Below are 24,638 nucleotides of genomic sequence, written 5' to 3'. Positions count from 1 at the left end.
GCAGCGGAGTTGCGTGCAGACAGCGAGGGTGGGTGCTGCGCCCCTGGCTGCGGCTGTCATCTCCGGGCACGGCACTTACGTCAATGGTCAGGGAACAGCGAGTTACCGGGAGGGTTACGCTCCTCGTGTGTGCCTGGCTGTACTTGAAGTTCAAAACATACATTTTATCAAATGTGCTGTACCATGTGGCAGACCTGCCCTTAATCAGCAAGCCAAAGCTTTCCGCAGCTGAGCTAGGAACTGGCCACAGACACCAAGCTGTGATCCGAGTCCTTAATTCAGGGAGCTCCCGGGAGGGTTCTCTTTGCTAGAATAAGACCCTCACTAATAGAAGCTGTTAAAAAAGTAACCTAGGCAACAAACCCAAGAAACCACCTTCCACATCTAGTCACCCAAGGCTGTTCTGTGGTGGCTGGTCCAGTAATTTTGACACAGCTCACACACAGGCAGATATTATGCCATTTATCAAGCAGGCTCTGAAGAGAGAACATCTGCTGGCTGGACTTGCTGCTCACGCCGATTCTCAGCCTTGTTTTTATGGAGAGCTGAATGTGTGAAATCTGTTTCCAAGTACCGAGAGCTCTGCATTTGTGACCCGAGATACATTAACACTTCTGATGAATGTGAGCTCCAGCGGTTCTGCATTGCAAGCGAGACACTGAAGAGTGGAGGAGCACAGGTGATGAGTTACAGCAGAACTGAGCGTGGAAGGATAATATGATCTAGTGCATTAGCAGGACCGATCTCTTCTTAATGAAGAAGCTGCACCTTCATCTGCCTTTATAGAAATGTTTTGCCAAACTCACTGGAAGAAACAAAAATGTTCTGCACCTCACACTGCTTAGCAGAAAGGGAGAGGTCTGTGCTTTCAAGTGGCACTTTTCAGGAAGAAATGCAGCTGGCAGATCCTTCCCTTTCAATACTCGCCAGATCATTTTACAGGCATTTTAGAAAACTGAAGCTATGCTTCTTTCAGTTGCATGCTCAGTAGCTGCAACAAACAGCCCTGGCAGTTGACAGCAGGTAACGCTGGGGAATGCAACGTACTGATTGTCAATTCTGAATGTGGATCCCAGGAGAATGGCAATGCTCCAGACTCAGGCAGACTCGCGACTGCTCCGGGAGTCCCTGCAGCTTGTTTTTGATTGTATTGTCTCCTGCAAGTGGTTACCATCTCACAGAAGAGATTATCGTATTCGTGCCATGACAGGCCAGGCCTGAGCTCTGAAACTCTCGCAGCAGGCTGGCTCCACTTCACCTATTTCCAGGGTTAAGGCAGCAATTCTCATGCACCCAAATGAAAAAAATTGAGTATTCTGATTTCACAGCATTTCACAGCCCTTGAAAGGCCATTTATTAGGAACAGTGGTTCTCTTTAGCATAGAAAGGCTCTCCTCCCAGGCATTTTCTTATTCCAAATTTGACTTGAAGCCAAAGAAGTATCTGGAAAGGAGACTCCTCACCAATGCAAATCCTTATTTCAGAACCTATTTTCCTCTCTGAGAGCTCAAGGGCTCACACACGGTGGCAAAGATACCCCATCCACTCGAGCTCTTCTAGCAGGTACGACTGACAGCCTACACGTCATCAGAGGGGTTTCACTGCTTTGACTGTGAAAAGGCAACTCCAGGACCCAAGCAAGCCTGTATAACTACTAGAGCCATCTCCCCGGCTGGCAAACGAGCCACGGCTATCAAATACTTGTGAAGCTCAATGCAGCCTCTCTCACACCTTTGGGCAAGAGCTTGTTATCGCTTATGAGTGCCGTGCTCTGCAGAGGCAGCTCTGCGCAGGGGAACCACAGCACCCAGGAGTGTCAGGTAGCCTCCGAAAGGTTGACAAGGCACCGCAAGAGTGTCCCGCAGCAGAAGTTAGCAACGCACAAATACCTAAGTCATATTTTCTTTAGCAACAGGCACACTCCAAAGACATCCCGACAGCAGCTTTTTAATCTTTAAGAAGTCAAAAAGATTAACCAGAGAGCAGGGACTGGAGTCTGTTCAGCCCTACAGTGCTGTGCCCAGTCTAAGTTTGGCTTTATCCTTTTAATAAATCACTGCTTGACTGGAGGTTGAATCTGAGTCAACAGGTTAAGAAAATGATCATCACTGCTTTGGGATGGGGGGGAGAAGCCTGCTATTCATTATCACAAGATGCGAGGTGACTGGCAAACAGAAGACTCTTCAGTTGGGAACCATAGTTATATTTTACCTAAGTAAGCCTCTGAAAATATTTCAGTCTTCCTCGTCTTCTTGTAAAAACGACTTTTTTGTTAACTTGTCAAATATTTTAGTTTCTTTCCATGATTACAAATGTTAAGATTAAACCAGCTGTATCGGGTGAAAGATTAGAAACGGTAATAAAAAAACCTGAACAAGACTTGAATTCATTACTTCTGAAATAGTTGCCTAAGGAATGTACAACTAGTCTTTGAAGTCTCTAATTAACATGACAAAAAGTTGAAAGCTATCAGTTTGGTTACTTCAGGACTTATTTTTCTTGTTGCTAAACCAAAAACCCTCCACCAGAATAGGAGATGAACATAAGGTCCTCAGGTTCAAACCAGCCCTGCATCTCCTTCAATGTTCCCCAGCTCAGAAAAACCACATTAAGCAAATTCAGCTTGATGAGTGTTTTGGTTCTTCAATGAATACAGGAACATTTGTATCCTCTACTCCTGTATTGTGCTATAAATTGTTCCCTAAGTAGGTCACCAAAACGATTTCTGAATGTTTCAAGACAGATAATTTCTACATGAACTCACAAAACAAAACCAGAGCCTTGGCTGTCAGGGCAATGACAGATCTCCATCAAACCCACTGCTGTCAAAAAAGTAAGGGGAGTGCTCTTTTTAACTTGGCATCTGCTATCATGATTCAACTCTTTGCAGAGAAATATACTATTACTCCATATGGCAGCTTCCCCAATTGTAAAAGGGCAGCCAACTTCTATGGCAATGAGAGAGCTAGCAAATTAGCAACTAAGTCTGGCACTAATGAATGCTCCGCTGTCTCAATAGAAGGTAGCTGGAGGTTTCCTCGCATGTTTTCTCTTTGCTTTGTTCTAGCAGAAGATGCTACAAGAAACAAACTGTGTTCCGATCCCTTTAGAGATTTAATAACCCGAATACTTCACTTCCTTCCTGATCAAAGGAAGCAGCAACTTGAGAATGCATCGTTGAGAGAGTCCCCAGTGCGATGGAGGCACATCAGGACTGTCACCTCCTAGAGACTTCCAAATTTGCTTCAGAGCAGGAGGTAGGTTTTACCACAGCTGACCCAAATGCAGTGATGCAACCGCATCCTCGTGACCTGGACACAGAGGGAATCCAGCTTTTACACAAGCTGGAAGGGCCCTCTGTGGAAGGCAAGCACATGTAATTCATTCACTGTCCGCACGCTCCCCCATCGCATGACTGAGCTCAGCGCCGGAGTGTAGGACTGCTCGTTTGAGCGCCAGAGAAGCTATTTCGAGCTGTTTGCCCAAAGACTCATCAATAAGTCATAAGCCCCAGAATGGAAGTCAAAAGAAGGGAAAAAACAGTTGCTCAGGCAGAATAAATAGTAACTTCCATTGCACTCTCTTAATCTAAAAAGAGAATGAGCTGCTTCAAAATATTCCCCTCTATGGGCTGCTACACTACAGGAACCCAACCTAGTTCCATCTCCTGGAGACTTGAGGCGAGTGAGACATGCTACAGTGCAAGTTAACTGCACTTTTGGGATACTGGGAAAACCATTCTGGAGGACCCAGCTACACAGAGCAGAGAGGAGTCACTCGCTGAGCTGCGCTCCACAGAGTGGCTGCACATGGCAGCAATAGGAAGAACTGTCTACCTGATGAACACTTCAAGACCAATGCCCCTGAGGCATGCCAGGACTGATAGAGACAGTCTCTGGTCCAAACCACAGGGGAACATCTCCCTGGGTCTGTCGTGCCTTTATCAGATTGGCAGCCCAATCTGATAAAAAGCCTCTTCCAGGGAATGCTGTCCCGGACACACACCAACAGTGCCATTAATGAAACACTGGCTGCTTACGTCCCTTCTCCCCTGCCTTTCCTGGAACACATCTTGTTTGCACTGGATTCAGCTATCTGGGGCAGGGATGTGCCAATGCCTTTGTAAAGCACCCTGGAAGTTAAGAGCACTAGAGAAATATTAATCACTCAGCAGTTGCCACCTCTCCTGCAATTCCTTTAATTGCCTCAATTCTTGCTGACAGCTCGCTCTGCCTGCTCCATCGCAGGCATGCACTTTCTCTGTTCAGACCAGCTCCAGTTCATAAGCCCAATCAAACCTCGAGCCAGTTTACAGAATAGTGTTATTGGAGCAAAGACCTTAATCTACACAGATGCAGGCAGTGGGTTTGAGGTGCATGAAAAAGCAAACTCACAAAATTCAAGAAGTGTCTGCTTCAGTCCTCCTGGAAGAGACTAGAAAGAGGAATAGGAAGATGTTTTGGCCAGACTCATGGCCCACATCCATGAGGTCTGCCTGCTTACCCTATACACATGGTATTTTGTTTGTTACTAGAGTCTTACAAATTGTGTTGAGCCAAACAAACCGGGCTGAGCACCTCCTGATCTCCACCCTGCCCAGAACAAGACAGTCCTTACCTGGAGGTTGTTCAGAGGCTCCATTTTCATGACTGGTCCCAGAGTGTTGAGGGGCAGGGAGACATCAATACTTTGGTTTGGCATCAGAGGTGTGTGAATGGCCAATGGGGTGCTCGGGATGACTCCGAAGCTGGGCAAGAGAAAAACAGAGGTGATGAGAGCGGCACTGCATGGCTCAACACCTATTGTCCTTTTGCCAAGCACAAGCTGGGTCATCTTCCCATTACTTCTGAGCTGCCCCTGCTGTTACTCCAGGGGAGGAGCACAGCTCTCAATGTGCACCACAGCTGACCACAGCTGACACTCAAAGTAGGACAAGGCACGGGAAACTCAATCAGGTCGGTCTCCCTGACAACATGCACCATCCTGCCCAGGGGACCAGCATCTGGGAACTCTTCCGTTACCCACACGGCACTGGTCTACGTGCTGAGCAGCAGCCTGCCCAGCAAGGAGCGGCACCTGGACTCAGACTCAGGCTTGTGGGCTCTCTTACGGAGCTGCAGAGCACTAGAAGTAGAGTATATCACACACTGCATGGCTGTTATATCATTGGGAGCCATGGAAGAAGGAACTGGAGCCAACACAGAACAAATACATAGCCAAGGAGGAGTACGTGGTTTGTAACAGAGCACTGTAGAACAAATGAATCAACGCAGCCAGCTGTCTGCTCCCGAATGACAGCGTCTGGCTCTGTTGCTTGGTTTGAGGCTCCTTCAGCTGGGGACATATACCACCACAGCAAAGCGAATGTTTACTCGCCCCTTCAGTCCAAGAGGCATTTAATTCCACAGGCACCTCTATTTAGTGTGGAGAAGGGGAAAAGCAGCTAACATTTAACGTAACACTTTGGTACTACGTACCAGCTTCTTTTTGAAAGCAGATGGAAGTTCAGATGCATAAGACAGTTTTGGTGTACACTTGTGACTGCGTTTCTCTTTAGCGCAATTCATATTAGCTCAGAGGTGACAGAGCATTTCCAGGAACAAAGATGTATAGGTGTGTATTTTTATTTTATGTACTAAAAAACTGATACTGCCTCTGCACAGAGCCAGCTGCATGTGTATTGGGTATGTCACTTTCAGAAACCAGCAGATGCCCCATTCTTTATTCTCCACAGTTTTCAGCTCTAGGGAGCTGAAATAAGAATACTCTCAGCAAGGGCCTAGCCACGTGATTTGCCTTCTGCAGCCATTTCACCTTGGGGAACATAAGCCCTGGTGTTTTCCCTTAGACTCAGAGGGAAAGAAAGTTGTATTTTGCTACTAAGTGCCTGTCGTATTACAGCACACTAGAGCTCTAGCTTTCTTTTATTTTTTTTAATGCTTTATCCCACGACTGCAGTGAATGCGATTAGTAGCAGCAGGAGAGGGGGAAAAGCAATAGAAACTTCCCAATCACAAACCTTAATATTTAAATCTAAAGAGCCAGCCCACTGCAGCTCTTTCCAATGCACCAGCCACAGTGGAAAGCAATGACAGGAGAACAGTATTTGTAGAAAAGTAAATAGTAGTAGATTGTATACGGAGTGTGTGCCAATACGCTGCAAAAGGAGAAACTGCTGGTTTACTGTACAGTATTTAAACTTCTTACATGCTTGAGAAGTACCATGTAGGTGTGGCTAGAACACAGCTTGATGCATGGGGAAAAATCACAAGCAAAACAGCTTTTTTTCAGGCCAATTTGCATGAAATATTTGCATATAGCAGCTTAGCAAAACTCTCCAGAAAATACAGCAGTCCAGGGAGAACATTTACTAAGACTTACTTAGCATAATGTCTTTTGTAAGTAAATATTATTTGTCCCAAGAAATCCCAAATTTGCAAGCCTAACAGTGATATTAAAGAGATGGTTTCAGTGGATCTTTAGTATAGAGAACCCCTTTCCAGAGAAGGGACATTAAGAAATACGGGGAACATTTCAGTCACAAGATATTCTTTACAGCCTTGATAAGAACTAGCCTGGTCCTTGCTCAGGATAACATATAGCAAACCACACGATAAGCTCTCTGACCAAGAAGGGTATTTGTGGGAAGACACTGGGGCTGTACTGCCATGTCATGTCTTTTGGCTGAGATGGGTTTCTGAGAACAATCTGTATGCTCTAAACATTCAAGTGGCTGCTCCTTCTGACAAAATTGTTCTGCTGCCAATTACAGGGAAAACATGTGCCATAGGCTCTTACCTTGCAACTTCTTCATTGACAAATAGCTTTATTAATGAGACCTGTACTTCCAGAGAGGCTGAGGGGCAGCACAGCAATTAAGTCAGGAGGTAGAGGCATTACGGATTGATACTTGTGCAGCTCAAATGCTTGCCTGTTTATGCTCTTGCTTTCCTTGCGGCACTTACTGGCTATAAAGCCACTAACCTGCCTAACAACTCATGAGGCTGCTTTAAAACTGAGCAGAAATTAAATGGGGCAGATGCTGTTTCAGAGCTAGGAGAATGACGGGACCGTCTGCTGCCTGTTTCCTCACAGATTTATCAGTCTGTATTTTCAGCCCTTTCACACAACTGTGGTGTGACGGAGAGTTCAGGCTGTATCATCCAGCTGTTTCCATGACTGTATTACATACCTACATAGAAGTCCTCCCTGTATCTAGCAGTGTAGACACAGACTGCTTTCATAGGAGCACGCAACCTTTTTAACATAGCGGACAAAGCGTATTGATTTCTTACCTGTTCTTATTGAACTGAATGGCAAAGTCGGTCATGTGCTGCAAAGCCTTATTGGTAAAGTTCATCTCCATGTAGATGTGTCCCTGCCTGTGACTGAACGTGCCCGAGATCTCCAGTCCTTTAGCCTTCACTGCAGGCAACCAAACCTTGAACACAAGAGATGGCATTCAGCACACAAAGTCTGGCCTGAAGATAACAAACAAGCACAGTTTTCCAAACAACGGAAAAGTCCTGAGTTCGGAAATCCAGCTACCTTGGCACATTAAGCCCACAAATGCTAAAGAAACACTACAGGGAAGATACGACATGGGGTGTTGAAAGGATCAAGCTCACCAATGAGAAATGAGCTTGCTGCTCCTAATCCACATTTGTTTGCGGCACAAGAATTCTCACATAAGAGTTCAAATATACTGTAACATTAGTGTGCACAAGAAACAGTGAAAGCCTGTGTTCATCACACTAATGCGAGACTTACTGTCTGCTGATGGACAGGCTTCTCCAAGGATCTGTTGGGCTATTAGAGGCGGGACAATACTAAAGTTTGAACCAAATAAAATCACAGGGCTGATACTATTAGCTGTTTCGGTTCTGGATTCCCAAATCATCTTTGTGGGGAAAAACCCAGACTCAAATTTGAGGGGTGCAAAACGAAGTACTTAGCTCAACATTACTGGGTTCTTTTGTATGTGGTCTTATATATGGTGTAATACTTGCAAGCAGCTAAGGACCAAAAGCTTTGAGTATGCTCTGCAGTACCTTGAGATCTTAGATTTCATAGGACGACTTCAGTTTATTCATCCATTGACTATAAGAGCGCTAATTTTTGTTTATTCCCTTTCAGGTATGAAAGGCTAACCCCGAGCTCCCTGTGGCTACTCACAGCCTGTTACCAGAACCATGTTCTGCATCTCACGAACGCTTCAGACTAAGCATGCTTCAGTCAGCGCATCTGTGATCTCTGTCACTAACAGAGCATTTATCCGCATTACACTGCGGCATGCTCATCCCAATCACGTGACTTTATCTTCACTGTCACGTTGGATTCCTCCAAATAAACAAATCTTCTATGAAAGTTGTAGCAAATTGTATCCTGCCCTCAGTTTCCTGGGGAAACTTGCTAAGAAGTACGTCCCCAGGAAAGCTGCTCTGACAAAAGTGAAATTCTCTTATCTTATATAAGCCATTCTTTAGAGTAATATTGTTACAGGCAAAATGAGGGAACTGCTAAAAAACCAGAAGTCTGTAACTAACAACTAACACGGTCTCCAACACACTGTTACTCTGCCTAGGAAAAACCCAGGGCATCCCTAATGGGACTGAGTTGAACTAAGGTGTCCTGATAGCACCAGAGACCAACAACAAAGGGGACAAGCGAGCAGTCTCAGACTTCTTGTAGCCTAAGGTAAGGCAACATACTGAGGATGTTCTTTTTCCTTACGTACAGACTTTGGAGCCACATATCCTCCAGGAGCCATGCCTATACCAGATGAGAGCTCGAAGAGATCGTTGAGTCCACTGCTCACCACCGCTGGGGTGGGTGAAGGGGCAAAGGTGGCTGGCACGGAAGAGGGAATGTAGGTCTGCCCCACCTGGAGGAGTTAGAAAGAACAGGCACTGATTAACATCACATATGAAGAACACTACTTATTAAATAAAGCATGAACTTGGGCAATATCCTAAATATTTTAAAGCCGTTTGCAGCTTCCCCGCTGAATTATCAATAGTGCTAAATAATGCATTTGAATTCCAAAGCTCTTGGCAACTAATCCCTACACTCGGCTGTCACCTCAACCATGCAATATCTTTCATATCATTTTTTATAGCTCCAGTTATCTATTCCCACTGTAAAGGAATCTTTCTTCTCTATCTCTCCTTCTCATAAAGACAATATGCTTTGTGGATCTACCCTACATAAACCCAGGGAAAAGAAAAATGCTTCAATTCTTCCCCCAACTACGACAGTCTTCAGGAATCTGCAAGATTTTGCATATCCAGAGATAGCAAGGGAGTCATGACCGTATTGCGTACTCCCACCCAAAGCCAGAGCTCTGCATTCTCAGCACTGTGGTCCAAAAGGTTCATTACGTGAAGCAGAACTAGTTGTCTCTGTCTACCAGAGGACAACCTTTCTGCAGGAAGGGCAATCCTTCCCTCTCAGTACTTAAATGAGGGCACCAAACCTGGAAAATTAACCTTTAGGTGCCCAGCTCCAGGTGGGACAGTCACACTCAAGTTAGACTCCCCAGTTCTCTTCGCTATTGTGAGCAGGAAGAATGACGTGCTTGAGAATAGGATTCACCACAGTCAGTAGCCCAGAAACAGGCAGAATGACTAAGGCAGGCAATAGGAAATACTGATGACAGGTCTGGGTCTGAAATCTCACTGCTGTTCTGCGTTCAGGAACCCACCTGAGATGTGGTATTTCAATCAACCCTTTGGACAGGAAGGACTGGTGGTCTTACAGAACTGCTTGGTGGGTTTATGCTGGCCCAGGATGGCAGAGACCTGGCTTTGGAGGTATGATCTCTACAGAGTAAGTATCTCCCACGTCCTGGTGTGTACTGCCTGGGGGCTACAGGTATACCGTACCACCAGCTCTCCTCTGCCCTCATGCTGAAGTTAGAAAGGAATGCAAGATTCACAGGGAAAGAAGGAGAGAGAATGACTGCAGCCATAACAAGGGTTTCTGAAAAGCCCTCACTCCAGAACTGAGTATGCTTTCCTCACTGAATTACTGGCTACACAGTCCTGGGAAGAGGAACTGGAGCTTTTTCCAGGAGACTGCTTTTGGCTGTGGGTTGGAAGCACGCTCCCTCCTGCCCGTGTCTCCAAGTCATCTTGCATCCTTTTCCCATGCTTTCCTGGAAGAAGCTGGTATGCATTTGAAGCCAAGGGTGCTTTGGAAGCAGCCTGAAAGTCTCCCATGTCCTGGCAAGTGCTCTAGGCACTAGGACACTCACAAAGCACAGGCACAGAGGAGGAGGCCGGTGGCAGGCAGAGTTCAGCACCGACCACACATAGTAGGGAAGCTCAGAGCACTTGATCCTGATGTCCAGGAAAAATCTTATATGGTGCTCGGGAGGAGAAAAGCACTGAGTTCAGACAAGCCCGTGGTGATGCTGGGTTAGGGTTACAACAGAACAGGCTTTGTGAGCAGAGATGTAAGCATCCTTGGCCTTTCAGCTGCCAAAGCAGTTGCACAAGGACTGGGGTACTGTCAATGTTAACGCTGGTGCTCAAACTAAAAGCTCTGAGAAAGAAGAGCTAAGCAGATAGAGTTGACAGCTCTGGCCCTGGCTGCTCTTAGGAAAGCCCAGGTGACAGCTGGACTCAAATCAACATAGGAGGGGACCTGTGTGTTTCAGTTGCAGTTGTCCATTTTCAAACATCTTCAGGGATTTAAGCATCTTCCAGCACATAATGGGTGAAGTTGTATTTAAAAACCGTGAGCTTTGAGCAGCTTTTTAAATTGGGGAAAAAAATGGAATGGCACTTACTGCCGGGCTTCCTCCAATGCCCCCGCCAAGGTCACTGCCAAGCTGAAAGAGAGAAGGAGAGAGAGGAGAGAAAGACCGAGTTCATTTAAGCCAAGTGTCAGATGGCCGGAGTGGAGCTCAGCTGACCGCACTGCTGCGAGTCTCACTTGCTTGCTGCGTATAGGACAGACAGAAATGCAATGACGGGAAAGCACAGGGAACAGAGGGGCTTTTTGGCTGCTATTTGTGTGAGCAGAGCTCACTGGAGAACTACCCCGCACACCTACTGCAGACAGGAGTGTTTTGCAGGTTAATAAGAACAAAAACTCATCCTTTCTTGCTCCTGTCATCCGTACCACAAACTCTGCGCAATTCTTCATGTTTCATGCATCAGTGCTTTCCCTTCAACCCACCACGCCGGCTGCCAGCAGTCCTGAGCAGCTCCACAAAACCCAGTGGGATAACTGTGAAATGGAATAAAAATAAAACTGACAGGAAGCTCACTTCCTGAAAGCTTTAGTTTTCTAGGGAACAGCTACGAACTATGGGAAAACACAATGCATCTTGGCTACATTCCTCTGACAGGCGGCTCTTTTCAATAACCAGGAAGAAAGAGAAGGGGATGTGTGCCGGCTATTACAACAGCTCAGACAGGTGGGCTTCGTCTTCCCTTTGAAGATGCTCCCCTCCCTCAGAGAGGACAAAACCAGCTTCATGATCTAATGGGCCACTCAAATAGTAGAGAGGCCTTATGGTGCACTAGGATATTTCAGTAACGATCTCTGCCAAGCTACACAGCTACAGTTTGAAGTGACTGAAATAGCCATGGTATACCACCCGCGCAACCTTCCATAAACACTAAATCCTCCCTGGAGCCCTTCTGCCAAACCATCCTGCAGCCCACCTAGAAGCTGTCCTACCATGAACTCCCTTTACAAAGCATCCAGACCACTTTCTCTGTGATAAAGCCCATTTGGTTTTTTTAAACATCCATGCCATTCTACACGCTTGAGAGAATTCAGCGATCAGGACAGACTCCAAAGCTGACTACAAGTGCTGTTTGTGAGTACAACATCACTCCTGTGAATATTTATAAAGCACTCGGCAGATGACTGATAGCCAGGAGGAAACAAGCACAGATCTGCAGCGGTTATTCACTACAGAGACATCTCTAGGCTTGCCCGTGTCCTAGGCTTTTGTTCAGAAGACCATGGCAGTTTTTTGCCTAGTGCAGGGTTTTTGTGTGTCACCTGCAGACTAGGATCATGCCCCGACAACATGCACGGAGGATGAAACAAGTGCAGGGGTGAGGCAGGAGCCAGCCCCATGGGGAAAAGGCTGGACTGGCAGACCAGGACAGCAGAGCTCGCCTCGTAGATGGCTTTGCTCTTCCATTTGATCAGGGTTTGGGGGGTTTGCTTGCTTTAAAAGAGCATTTGACAAACTGGGTCAACAAAGGATCTAGGTATGTTATTCAAATGTATGCTGATGTGATAAGATATTGAAAAAAAGCACCGTACAGCGAAAGCAGAAGCTTCTAGTAGTGCACGTGCTTAAAGCCAAAAAGGCTCCAAGCCTTTCCCTCTGCACAAAAGACCTGGAAATTCAACTTTGTTCTGGTCCCCGCTAGCCTGCTCCTTGGGAGATCTCATGGCAAATGTATTTTACGCTGGTCAAGAGATACCATAAAGCTTCCTACTTCTCTCCCTCAGAGCACAGATAAAAAGGATAAAATGCCTTGAGAACAGCAGCGAAAGTTGCAAGACACTGACTTACTAGATAATAACTAGCCTCAAAAAAAATTGTAAAATTTGACAAATCCCTGTGCTGTTCTGGATTCCCCTTCTATCCCCTGGCATCTCTCCTTCCCCTCGTTCCCACAGGAGCCACCTGATGCAGTATTAGCTACCATAAGTAGGTGTTAGAGGAGTACAAATCACACACAATTTACCTTTTGTTAAGAGGCCTTAAGAGCTTTTTTTCCTGTGTGAGACTCAGTTTATCCCTACTTGAAGTCATGGCAGAAATTTATAGGAGGTCCCTCTTCTGCAAGAGCCACCGCTTCATACAGCAACCCATCCTCTTGCTGCCCACAGTAGTGCAGTGAGCAAGTCCAGCGTGCAAGTCCACTTTTTCTTAGCTTACTTAAGAGTTAACAGATAAGAGTGAGCGATTCCAAAGTCAAAAGAAGGATCAGTCACAGACCAAAGAAAGCCAGCCAGAGGATGCAAATCCAATTAATATTGAGCTTATAAAACAGGGCTTATTACACTGTCAGGTCTCCCCACTGAAACAGCCTGGCAGAGCAGAGGTTTGTTCTACAGACTGCTCTTTAAGCCAAGCCATGTTTTAGATTAATATACCGATAATTTACATCTTGTTACTGGCTCACTGAGGAGTAATAAATGCAACTATTACACCTCATCCCTATTCATAGTCTTGCACGCAGATGCACCTCACACTTTATACTGACAGGCAGTGAAGTCCAGAGGAAAAGAAAAAAGGTGAAGAATCCAGTTCATTTCCAGATATTATTGCCTGCACAGAGGATTTCCGGTACTGTTGTCTGAAGCAGGGGGAAGACTGGTTTATCAAGCAACAAGCATTTTACAAAGGGTATTATGGAAATGACTGAATAATTCTGCATAATCAAGCCAGATGTTAACTATTCTACCATTTGCTACTACACTCATCATAAGAAGCTGCAGGCTAGAAATCCAACCTCGAAGAAGCCCGTACACTGCATTCTGCATGTGCTCACTGTGAAGGAGGGAAGGAATGACATATTAGGGTTCCTCAAGCTATCCATTTTCCCTAGCTGCCCTTGGGGGAAAGTAGAATTTGGATTTATTGCTTGTTTTGAGTCGAGACTCCAGCTCTTACCCCCTACAAGGCAGAGAAAAAAACCTCACTGGCTCAGAGAATTTACCATGAGCCTCCTTACATTTCTAGATTGCACCCAGCATCTCTGCTTTGTGGTAGAGAAGATCTCTTTCCAGTGCCAGGGGGCTCTGACCTGCTCCTCCTGAAGCCCCACTTTACTTATAGGAGGGGTCTGCACACAGCAGCCTGCCACTGTCTTGGCTCCTATGCTTGGGACCAAGCACTGTAGATGTGTACTACAAAGCCGCAGAGCAAGCTCCAAGGAGCTGGCAGCTTCAGCATGTCCCTACGGGCAGAGCTGGCTCTGCCTATATAGTGAAAAGAGAAGTGGCAATATAAGTACCTCAACAGAAATTAAAGGGGAGAAAAGTTAATACAGAACTAATACAATCAGTTCCACATCAGATCTAGGGTGCACTGTCCATCGTAGCAGCACAGAAGTCCCTCTCTCCATTTTTCTTGCCTGTCACCCTCTCATCTCACCAATGCTTTCCCCATTCAGAAACTCCATGTCTGTTTTACCCAATCCTCCTGCAAGATGCCCAAGATCTAACTTTATTCCAAACTCAAATGATGGAAGAAACCGTAACAGCGATGTGTGTGAGGGAAGGAGGAAGACAGAGGGAACAGGAACCAATTACCCACAGAGCGTCCTCTCCCATCTGGAGTGACAGGCAGAGTGCAGGAAAGCAGCAGATATTAGTCAGGCATGAAGTGCTGCTGAACCAATTCCCCAGGGCTGGCAGCTCTAGTTAACCGTTTCCATTCATCTCACGGGCGGGGAGACACTGCTGTCAGAAGGACAACGTGAATCTGCCTTACATGGGAGCAGGCAAGAGCCCCGCGGAGGAAAGGACCATGTTAATACAGCTGCCAGCCCTGCCCAGGCTGAAACGCTCGCTATGAAGGTGGGGTGCCCACTTGGTCTCAGGATGGCCAAGGGGAACTTTTGGCTGGGAACTTGCAGCACTGCAAAGCCCTGATCCTGAGCCCAAAGTTGGCAGGCTTGCCTCTTGCTGAAGAGCACAAAGCCTCTGTCCAGGATGAAGAGCTGCCAGCTTCAGGAGATGAGCAGGGGATGAACAGGGAGCCGTGGCCACCAAACGCACAAAGTTCTTCAAACAGGAATGCTCTTTATTCCCTCCAAACCCATCCTGCCCCAACAGCACTCAAGCAGCCACAGGGGTTTAAAGAGGAGGCTGGGCTCGACCCTCTATCAACAAAACCAGTACTTGCACCTCTTCCCAAACTGCATCGGCATCTTTACTTTGTATTAGTTGGCTCAGACAGCGTTGCAGCTGCTCTGCAGCTGAAGAGCATTTGCCCTGTAATTTCAGCTCCGTGTAAGCAGTTACGCTGACTTATGAAGTGCAGCAGTGCTGGAGTTACTGCATTAGGAGGGTATATTTGCATCTTAACAGCAGCTTGTAATGAAGTGACTCTGCTGAAGTGTTCATGTGATCCAGAGGGGTTACAATCACTTCTGCAACATGACGTGAGGCATTTAGAGCTCCAAAAAATAACAGGGAGGGTGGAGCCAGGGACAGAAGCTGCAACAATCACTGACTGCTCAGGAACCACTTTGCCTTGCGCCCATAGCATAGCCAGGGCTTTCAGAGCAGCTAATGCATTTCATGGAGCCATAATTCATGGGCTAACAGGGGACAATTGCTAACTCCTCCCTCCCTCGCACCCCAAACCAAGAATTAAGCATCACAGCTCAAGGAGCCAGATGAGAGCATGCACTCAGTAACACAGCAGCAAGGAACACAAGGCATTTACCTAACAAGAATCAGGCGACGGGGCTGACTGAAATGCTGAGAGCACAGCTGCTAGCAGGCCACTTGATCTGGGCTAATCCTGTTAGAGACATCTTAACTGCAGGACAGATCATGCATGGTCTGCATCTTCTGACCTCCTGATGGGCTGTAGATACCTCATTGCAGACTCTGCTGTGGCTCACACAGAGGCATTTTCAGTACCTCATTTGCTGCCTATTTTATGTGTCTGTTTTCATGCCGCCAAGCCAGGCTTGCAGAGCAGAAGGGCTACTGTCCAAACCAAGGACAGCTGCATCAAAGGTGGTGGAGGACAGGTCATGCTGCCAATACCACGACCACCAGTTTCAGTACCACTTACTGCTAATGCTTTACCTTGCTGAATGATTTCCATCAGCAAACGAAACTAAGTACTAACCATTTTCATTTTCTAAAGTGTAAAAAAGCAGCTCTACAAAACTCTAGCAGTCCTATTACTGTTACAGCAACAAGAGCCTTAAAACAGACATGAATGAGTGACCCACCAGAAGAGCTCCTTTTCTGTATCAGCACTGCTCCAGCAATGGACACATGCCCTTTGTCAGAAATCCTAACAGATGTCCTCTGTAGCTCATCAAACCAGAACAGCCTAGATGAAAGGAGACGCTCGGCCCCTTGCTGGAGGAGCACCCTGCGGAAGCATCACATCCACTACATAAATGGATGTCAGGGCTGACCTAGCACAGCCATTCTCACGCTGTAGTTCCAGGAAAAGGTAAATGAAGTAGCCTTTCGGATGAGGCAGGCACTCAGGACTGCTGGAGCAGGCATTTCTTCCCAGGCTGCCGAGCCTACAGGCGCCCAGAGCCCAGGACAGAGCAGGAGAGGGTCAGCGTGCTCAGGTCCCAGCCCGCCATCACACTTCAGAGCAAGCACAATGGTGGGACAGCCCTGAACCATGCAGAAGAGAGCCCTAGGGTCAGACCCCCCTATATCCAACCTGATTACATTGAGGGGCACAGCTCCACCTGGAACAGCCCAAACCAGTCCAGGTATTACAGAAAACTGTGGATATCCAGTGTTTATCAAACAGCTTTACAATTCAGGACATAAATCAGTCTGACCAGCTGCTAGCCTTGAATCAATAATATTCTTGTAGATGAGTGGCTAGAGTATTAAATAAAATCCTTACATAACAGACAATCCAAGCCTGTCCATTCCTACAGATTTACTGCTCTGCCCCCGGGTTTAAAGCCAGCCTCCTTGGCTCCCAGCCACAGTGCCCTGCTCCTGTTGAACGCACGGGCTCACAGCGAGCTGCACAATGTGCTGGGCAACGCGGAGCTCTCATGCCCAATGGATTTTCAGAGCAAATGAACACACAAAAAGGTTTAAAGGCAAAATGACCCTGGCTCATTACAGCATGGATAGACATCCTACAAAGCACTGCATCAACAGTAAACCAGGAGTTGGGGGGCTGCCTATAATCTGCATGAAGTTTAGCCGCTTAAGAGCCGGATTTAGGGGGATAAAGCATCAAACTCCAGCTCTCAGCATGCACAACTCCGCATCCGGCAATCTGCTGTCCAAGCAAGTTTTGCTTCTCCCACATTAGTGACTGGTACCGCTACTTTACACTGTGGAGCTGGAGATCTCAAACAGCTTTGTAACGGTGGGCTTGGTCACCATTTTACAGAAAAGAGTGCAAAGCAGAGAACAACAAGATCTGCCCAGGGTGGCAAACAGGGGCACAACATGGAACAGACTCAGTGCTGGCTCTGTTCACTAGAGAACAGCTCTCTAAGCCATATAGCGAGTCTGCTCTGGTTATAAGCAAAGCATATCTTGTTCTTGTACTAAAGGCCCTTTTTCTCCCTTTTTTTTTTTTAAATTGTTAACACATGCTCAGCATCTGTGCATGCACAATATGCATGTTACATTTAATACCAATTACAGGACTCACTATGGAGATAAAATAAGAGTTACTCACTAAAGAAATTAACCTATCAAGCAGCTGGAGTCTCACTGGTCACAGGGATAAATATCTAGCAATGCTGAGGAAAATTCAAGTGCACAATATTAATTTGGTGTTTATCCAGTTTTATACCATGCAGTGTCTATTTAAATGCCTGGAAGAAAAAAACCCCACAGTTTAAGAAATGGAAATGCAGAATGACATTTGCCATGGAAGTTAACGCTGCTGTTAATCTTTCTGGGTTAGTCCTGTTGGGACTTTCACTGCAAGAGCATCCCTCTGAAGACAGACACCCCTTCCAAAGAAAAAGGAGGCATTATCAAATACACAAGAGCTGCAACAAGTATCCGAGGGGATCAACTCATGACACTGAGTGAATGTGACAAACTGGCTGAGATCCTGCCAGCAGCCTCTTCCAGACCTTCAGCTGCCTTTGAGACACTCGCAGTACTGACGCAATCTCACCATCACAGCAACAGACCATGATTTCATGCATCAACTCAAGCACATCCCAAACCATTTTCTTCCACTGTAACAAAGAGGCTTATTTAGGCTTTTTTACATATCAAACAGTTGCTTGGAAAATGGAAGTGGGGTTTGGGGTTGCTCTACTCTGGCAGTAGAGCAACTTACGTCCCCGCTCAGGCTGAGAGATAATGCCAGAGGCACAATGCGGAGAATATGCTGCATTCAAATACCTCATGTTCCCCTGTCTCCTCTCAAGTCACCTAAGATCCGAAAGGGATCTGCTAGCAATGAGCAGAAAACAGGGACCAACAGTAGAGGTGGTACAAACTCCATCACTAGGAGCCTTAAAAAAAATTACACTAGACAAATTCCTACTGGGAAAACGCATATTCAATCCTTCCTTAGATCAGACCCCAACCACACTTGGTTCCAGTACTCTTACTTAGACTCTTAAGACAACAGGAGGGATGGGAAAAGAAAGACCAAAGCAGCACACACAGAGGAAGACAGCTGCCTTGGCATTCACAACCAAACAGGGTAACTTTCTGGTAGCACAAGGGCCCAAAGTGAAGTAAACTCTGTCTGGTTTGAGGAGGAGAGAGGGACTGCTCACACCACTCCATGCTTCATGCAAGAGTATGGGAGCCTCAGTCTTCCCAACAAAGCAGGGGAAGAAATGCATTAAAAAAAGAATTTAGGAGTAATGGAGAGGGCAACTTCAAAGCAGAACGAATCAGGCAGTGATATAACATAAAGAAAGTATGTGTGTAAGGTATATGGAGGAGAAAGAGGAAGGGATTGCTACGCCAACAGCCAGAACACCTACTGATATACCGACAAGCAGAACACTGATAAGGACATAGGAAGAAGATTTTATTTTAGTCTCCAACCCCACTAATTGACTGCACGAGCAGCCCAAGTGACTGCCATCCCTGGCTCCCAGCCGTTTTTGATCCCTGGTGAAGGGTGAAGAGCTCAGCTCTTCTTCAAGGGAGCACCTTGGGATGCATCTCACCCCCCCACCACATACAGAAATCAGGCATAGGCGTACCTGCAGTCTGAGACTGTGGTTTTGGCAGTGCACAAACGTGGCTTAATATTAGCCTAAGATCAAAATGCTAATCCCCTTGGCTAGCCATGCAGCCAAGAGACACTGCCTAGCAATTTAGCTAATACCAGGTTAGGGTTAACTCAGCTTGATACTTGTTAAACACATGCCCACAACAATAAACAAAGACACAGATCACATTCACTCACACACTAATTAGGCTTATTAGGGAAGGACAAGCCAGAGAAACAGAGATTTACCAGGAAAAGATTCACTTATACATGCGAGGGATGAGGAGAAGAGAGGACATTTGATGCAACAGCACTTCAATAAAAAGCATTCCAGGGGAAAAAAAAACCACCACCACCATTCAGATATTTTAGTGCTCACCCCATCTAGTAACTCAGCTAAGACAGCGCGGGCCCACGCAGCCCGAGGCACAGCTACTCCCTGCCCAGACATGATCACTTTGTTAGACCACCCTCCACAGCCCCATGGATTTACTTAAGGCTTGAGAAAAATATTAAGTAAAAGCCTAGTACCATATCAACTAATAGGTCTACTGCCAAAGCAGGTCACTAAATTAAGCCCATTAATGCCAACTGCAAGACAACTCTTTTCCCAAAACCAAGTTTTAGTCCTCCTGCTGTGTCCATTTATTTGTCCCTGACACTAATGAGAAACAAAGAGTTACTATAAGTGGCCTTGAAGACAGTATAGACAGAGGAATTTAACTCCTAACCATTTTGAGCTGCCACAGATAGCACCATTTTCTGCAATGCCTTAACACAATTAAAAATCCCAGTTTCTTAATGGCACATCTTGCAATGCAGGGCAAAGGCTGCAAAGGTCACTGCTCTGGGCTCACTGTCTGCTTTCCCAGCAACTTCAGCTTAAGCCATTTCCCTAATCCCCTATCTTCCCAGTGTAAAAGCAGTCTCCCTGCTAAATAAGCAAACTGTTGTTTAGATGGCACAGAGGCTAAAGCACGTCTGACCTCCGTGAACACCAATGCCATTAAGGGTTAGAGTGTTTCCAGTTCATTAGCTCATGAAGCGCTGGAGCTGGAAATGTGTTTAATGTCTGCTTTAATAAGACTATGGCAGCTTAAAAAAAAAAAAATCTTTGACAAATAAGGATTTGTTGCATTGGGGTTCATCCAGCTGCCTCCTACCTCTGTTATTCAGAGCTTGACTCAGAACTGAAAACGCACCTAAACTAGGCACACAGATAACCCAACCCAGCTTCACTACAAGCCAAACCTCAAACCAAAGCAAGACAAATCCACTGAAGGTCTGAAAAACACCCAGCTACGTTCACTGGGGTAGTCTTACTCAGGTTACATGGTGCAAATCCACCTAGACTGCTTCTCACCCCTGCAGGCAAGTCAGCAGGGTGTTAGGGATCTGTGTGCCGTGCTCCACCCCATGCGAACAACTCCCAGGCTGATGATTACATTCACCACTTCTCAATGCCTGGCTGCCACAAGTGTAAGACCACAGCACCAAGCCCCTCTCCACTGCTACGGTCTCCTTGCTAAGTGATTCTCTCATTGCAGCTCACACCCCAGAGCAGAAGCCATGTGTAATTACTCATACTCTGGAGCCTGACCCTGTCAGTACTAGAATACCTCCTCGTGAGCAGCTGGGGCATGGGGAGGACTACGCAGAGTGCTTTCCTCTTGACCTAACTGCAATTAAAATGTCACCGATATTAAACCATGACATACTCTGGAGAATATACAAATGGGATGACACGGGGCTACAGCCTGCAGCCCTGAGAGTTCTGCACTGAGATTCAGTAGGGTTGGAAACAGGGTGGAACAAATGCCTTCTTGAAAGGGAGCCTGAATCAATTACAAAACAGTGGGACACTTTACATCCTCAAAACAACTTTTTGGTTTTCTTCTACAGACAGAAAAAGCATGGAACAAATATATCCGCTGACCATGGGGATTCTACAGCATGCAGCGACATTTGTTTTATAGTAGGAAAAAGCTGCTGAAAGTTGGTACAATAGTGCTGGTTAAATCCTCTTGGAGTGTTAGGACTCAGCACTGGGAGCTCAGTGATCCAAGCATTACAAGCACAAATGATCAAGGCTTTGCAGAGGTAAGCACAGCTTCAATTATTTCACATCAGCTGAAGCTAAAGAGGATGCCACTTACCAAGCTGTCCAGCCCTCCTCCCAGGAGGTCCACAGCACCCATCTGCATCGAGGACACTTGGGGAACATTCACTGGGGGTCCCAGGTCCAGGTTGAGAAGGTCACCCAGAAGGTCGCCCTGCGATGGAATGACCTGTGGCTGCTCCAGGTTTGTAGTGGCCGTTGTGCCCACGGGGCTATCGCCTGCATCAGTGCTATGGGTGGGAGGAACGAGAAGCAGAAGAGAGAAACATTAGTCACCTTTGGTCTCCAGCTTCCGATTCGCAGCATGGGGATACACAGCAAGAGGTGGCTCATGAGCAGAAGTCAGTTAAAAGCTTATCCTAGCAGCTGATCTGACAAGCCACGTACAAGGCAGTGCGTTATGGCAAGTTGTTCTTCAACACGTGCTTTGAGAACAAAGACTTCCCATGCATCGTGCATGGTTTTCAGTTCAGAAAAGGGAATCTTCAAGGTGTGAAACCTGCCCACCTTGAGAATCACAGACCCCTCCAAAACAGTGAACCATGAGTACTGTATGGACTATGGCACTGAAAATAATTATTTCCCAGCTCAGAAGAAACCTAGAGAGATGATTTTTAGCCCACTGGGCCTGGAGAACTACATGTAAACATGGGGGAAAAAAAAATAACCCAAATTTCCTCAGAGACCTAACACTGATAAAAACCTTGAGACCTCACTCTAACCAGTGCAAACTCAACCACTCCCCACAGATCTGGATTAACCACCTTCTACTGACCAGCACCAAGCTCCACAACTCTTTTCTAATTACAGACCTCAATCTAAAATTGATGCCTCCCTTCTATCAATAATTTTCTTTTCTCTGAGTTAGCAGGCATCCTAATTACTAGTCTAGAAATGCTCATTATACAGCTTCCAAAATGTCTCATCATATGCAGTCTGGCTACCTTTTATATTCACTTGCCACTGAATTTTACGACAAGGCGGGAGGGACATAAGACTGACTGTAGCTCCTGGAGATCTCATTACAATGTATTTATTCTTTACATCCAGAGACACTAATATTTTAGATAACCTAAAAATCTATTTTGTATCCTGTTGCCAGCAGTAACTGACAAAATTATTTCTAGCTCATATTACTGCAGATGCAGCCAACAGGTAATTGCACACAAATGCCATGGGAACTGGCATCCTGACAAGGTGTTTAACACTGGGGCTCTTTTGTAAGGATTGCAGCTCCTGATTTTGAGTAGCCAAGATTCTCTTCCTTACTCTTATTCAGTTACTGAGGGGAAAGCTTTAGCAACAGAGTATAAGCTGCTCCCAACTTGAGTGCCAAGAGGAAAAGATGTACCATAAGGACTGCAGAATGAATTAGTTACCAGGCAGCGACAGAAAGGGTTGAAAGCTTTCTTGCATTAAAAGCTTTAGATCCCTAATAGTACTAATATTAGTTGTCCTTTCTGCTTCTGCCTTCAGCAGGGAGACTTCTGAGTATGCTGAACCGCTAACTAAAATATTTTTGAAGAGCAACTGGTTACCGTGATCCACTCCCACCCCCAACCTGAGAACGGGGAAGAACAGCATGTATGAGCAGAGGCACATTACAAGCCGGTAGTGCACACACTTGGTACGTTCCCAGTATATAATCCCTTTAACACTACACCTCTTCAGCACTTACTCATCCTTCTTCTGATGGAGATAAAGCAATCCTTCAAGGTCTTGTGTAACTGCAGTTGCCCCGACGCCCAACAAGAAATTAGGAAAGGACAAAGCTAAGTCAGTCTGTATGAAAACACAAACCACCAAGCCTTCCATTTCCTGTACAGAACGGGCCTCTAAAAGAGATTTGTATAAACAGCTTTGCATTTTCTTTGAAAGAAAAAAAATGAATAAAGAATATGTGGGTTATAAAGGGCAAAAAGACTTGATATAAGCTTTCTCCCTTATAGTCTTGGGCAGTGGCTAGCAGCTGGGTTTGCCCGCGTGAGTTGGAGATTTGGCCCTCCTATGAGTTCAGCCTCCAGCAGTTCCCAGATGTTGGGTGACACAAGGGATGCACAGCCTGAACCAGAATCAAAAATTTCCTGCAGCCACCTGTGTGGGAATGGGGACTCCTGCCAGAGTCTAACCAGACTCCTCCTCTCCCAGGAGCCCTGTAAACATCTCCCCAAATTTCCCAGCTGCATTATAGCTGAGCAGGGGTGGTGGGAGCCACCACATGAGGAAACACTGCCAAGCAATCAGGAGATTTCTCCCCCACCTTTAGGATTCATCTGCAACTCTATGACACTTGGGCTCATTGAAGAGGCAGGAACATTTTGCCATCTGTGAGCTGTTCAATGGGTCTTCCCATCAGCTGAGAGCTGAAAGGAACCTGTCCTACACTGCTTTGAATGAAAATGAAATGAATCAAAATGCAATGTAGTGTATTCTGCCAACCATAGCTGACTCCTCCTAGGCTTATACCCAGGAAAGCACCACTCATCTGGCTACTTCTGCCCATCTACTCAAGGCAATGCTATTTTGACTCTCTTAAGCCACATTCATTGTGGACATCTCCAGAATTCCATGCTTCCACCTCTCTCTCACTGTGCAATCTGAAGGAAAACCTTAGTCTCTAGCAGACAGGTCAGCTACCAGAACGGTCATTACTGGAGTATGAAATGAAGATAGAAGAAACTGCAGAAGAAATGAAGATAACTCCAAATAGCTAGGTGAGGAGGTTATCTTTCACTGGACACCCTTAACTTGCCTTAAACTAACAGATCTTCATGTATCTTTTCATGCACATTCAGCACTAGAAAGAGACAAATGAATTTCTTAGTAATCAGTAAAATCATACTGGATGCACAAATTCAGGCTCCCCACAACTATGCTCCTGCGGAGCTGCTCGCTGTAATTCTCATGGCTGAAAGTGGCAATTTGGTACGCTGTGAGATTGTACAAGGAGGCCTTGGCATCAGCTTGTAAGGTTTTACTGTCCTTTTGCTAACAGTAAAGCAGAAAACCATAATAACGGGGCCTCTTTATGAGGTAAGCTCACATCGGAGAAGCCTGGTATGCCATTAAGTAACACCACTCATTTTTATAATTTACCAAACAGGTTAAAGCACTGCATCAGTATGCAGCGTGCTCTGCTGAGCACCCTTCAGACCTTCCCCCAGCTCTGGCTTCCTCAGCTTGCCACTGCTGATCGAGGCCTGAAGGTTTTACGTTGAAGTAATGGGTAATTTAGTAGTAAACACCACCAGGGCAATGTACAATACTGCTATAGTCAGAAAAGATTTCAGGTCAGCAGACTGTCTGAGCGTGAGCTACAAGAGTCAAGCCACGTACACGGTACGCGCAAGAAGCTAGTAAAAAGACCACTTCTCCTTGCAAAAGCTGAATTCCTTGAGGTGACTAAAACCCCCTAAAATGTTAGCTTCTGTAGTGACCTGAAACAACAGTGTACAGGAAGGCTGGCAACACTGGAGACCAAAGCTACCCCCAGCCCAGCTCCTTTTGCTATTAAGGCAAATCTTTGACTAGGAGAAGTAGCTGCGGAAAGCAGCCGCAGCATTTCTTGTCCAAGTGTGCTGGCTGGTCCTGGGTCAATGCAGCCAG

At 46.1% G+C, this 24,638-nt stretch overlaps 1 protein-coding gene across 4 annotated transcripts in view; it reads right to left on the bottom strand.

Moving 5' to 3' along the window:
• AP2B1 (adaptor related protein complex 2 subunit beta 1) overlaps positions 1 to 24,638 on the bottom strand; it is an 81,269-nt gene that overhangs the window by 16,973 nt on the left and 39,658 nt on the right. For 3 of the 4 annotated variants that reach the window (XM_075518380.1, XM_075518384.1, XM_075518382.1), the window contains exons 14-18: positions 21,070 to 21,262; positions 10,793 to 10,834; positions 8,738 to 8,884; positions 7,296 to 7,441; positions 4,618 to 4,747 (exon numbers count right to left, since the gene is read on the bottom strand). In XM_075518380.1, coding sequence (XP_075374495.1) covers positions 4,618 to 4,747; positions 7,296 to 7,441; positions 8,738 to 8,884; positions 10,793 to 10,834; positions 21,070 to 21,262 — 658 coding nt within the window. The remainder of the gene's footprint in view (positions 1 to 4,617; positions 4,748 to 7,295; positions 7,442 to 8,737; positions 8,885 to 10,792; positions 10,835 to 21,069; positions 21,263 to 24,638) is intronic. The other variant, XM_075518383.1, reaches the window with a different exon arrangement.

This window comes from Mycteria americana, chromosome 15, assembly GCF_035582795.1.
Source record: "Mycteria americana isolate JAX WOST 10 ecotype Jacksonville Zoo and Gardens chromosome 15, USCA_MyAme_1.0, whole genome shotgun sequence".
Lineage (NCBI taxonomy): Eukaryota > Metazoa > Chordata > Aves > Ciconiiformes > Ciconiidae > Mycteria > Mycteria americana.
Note: the sequence above shows the minus strand (reverse complement) of the source record. Positions and strands in the feature narration are given on the sequence as shown.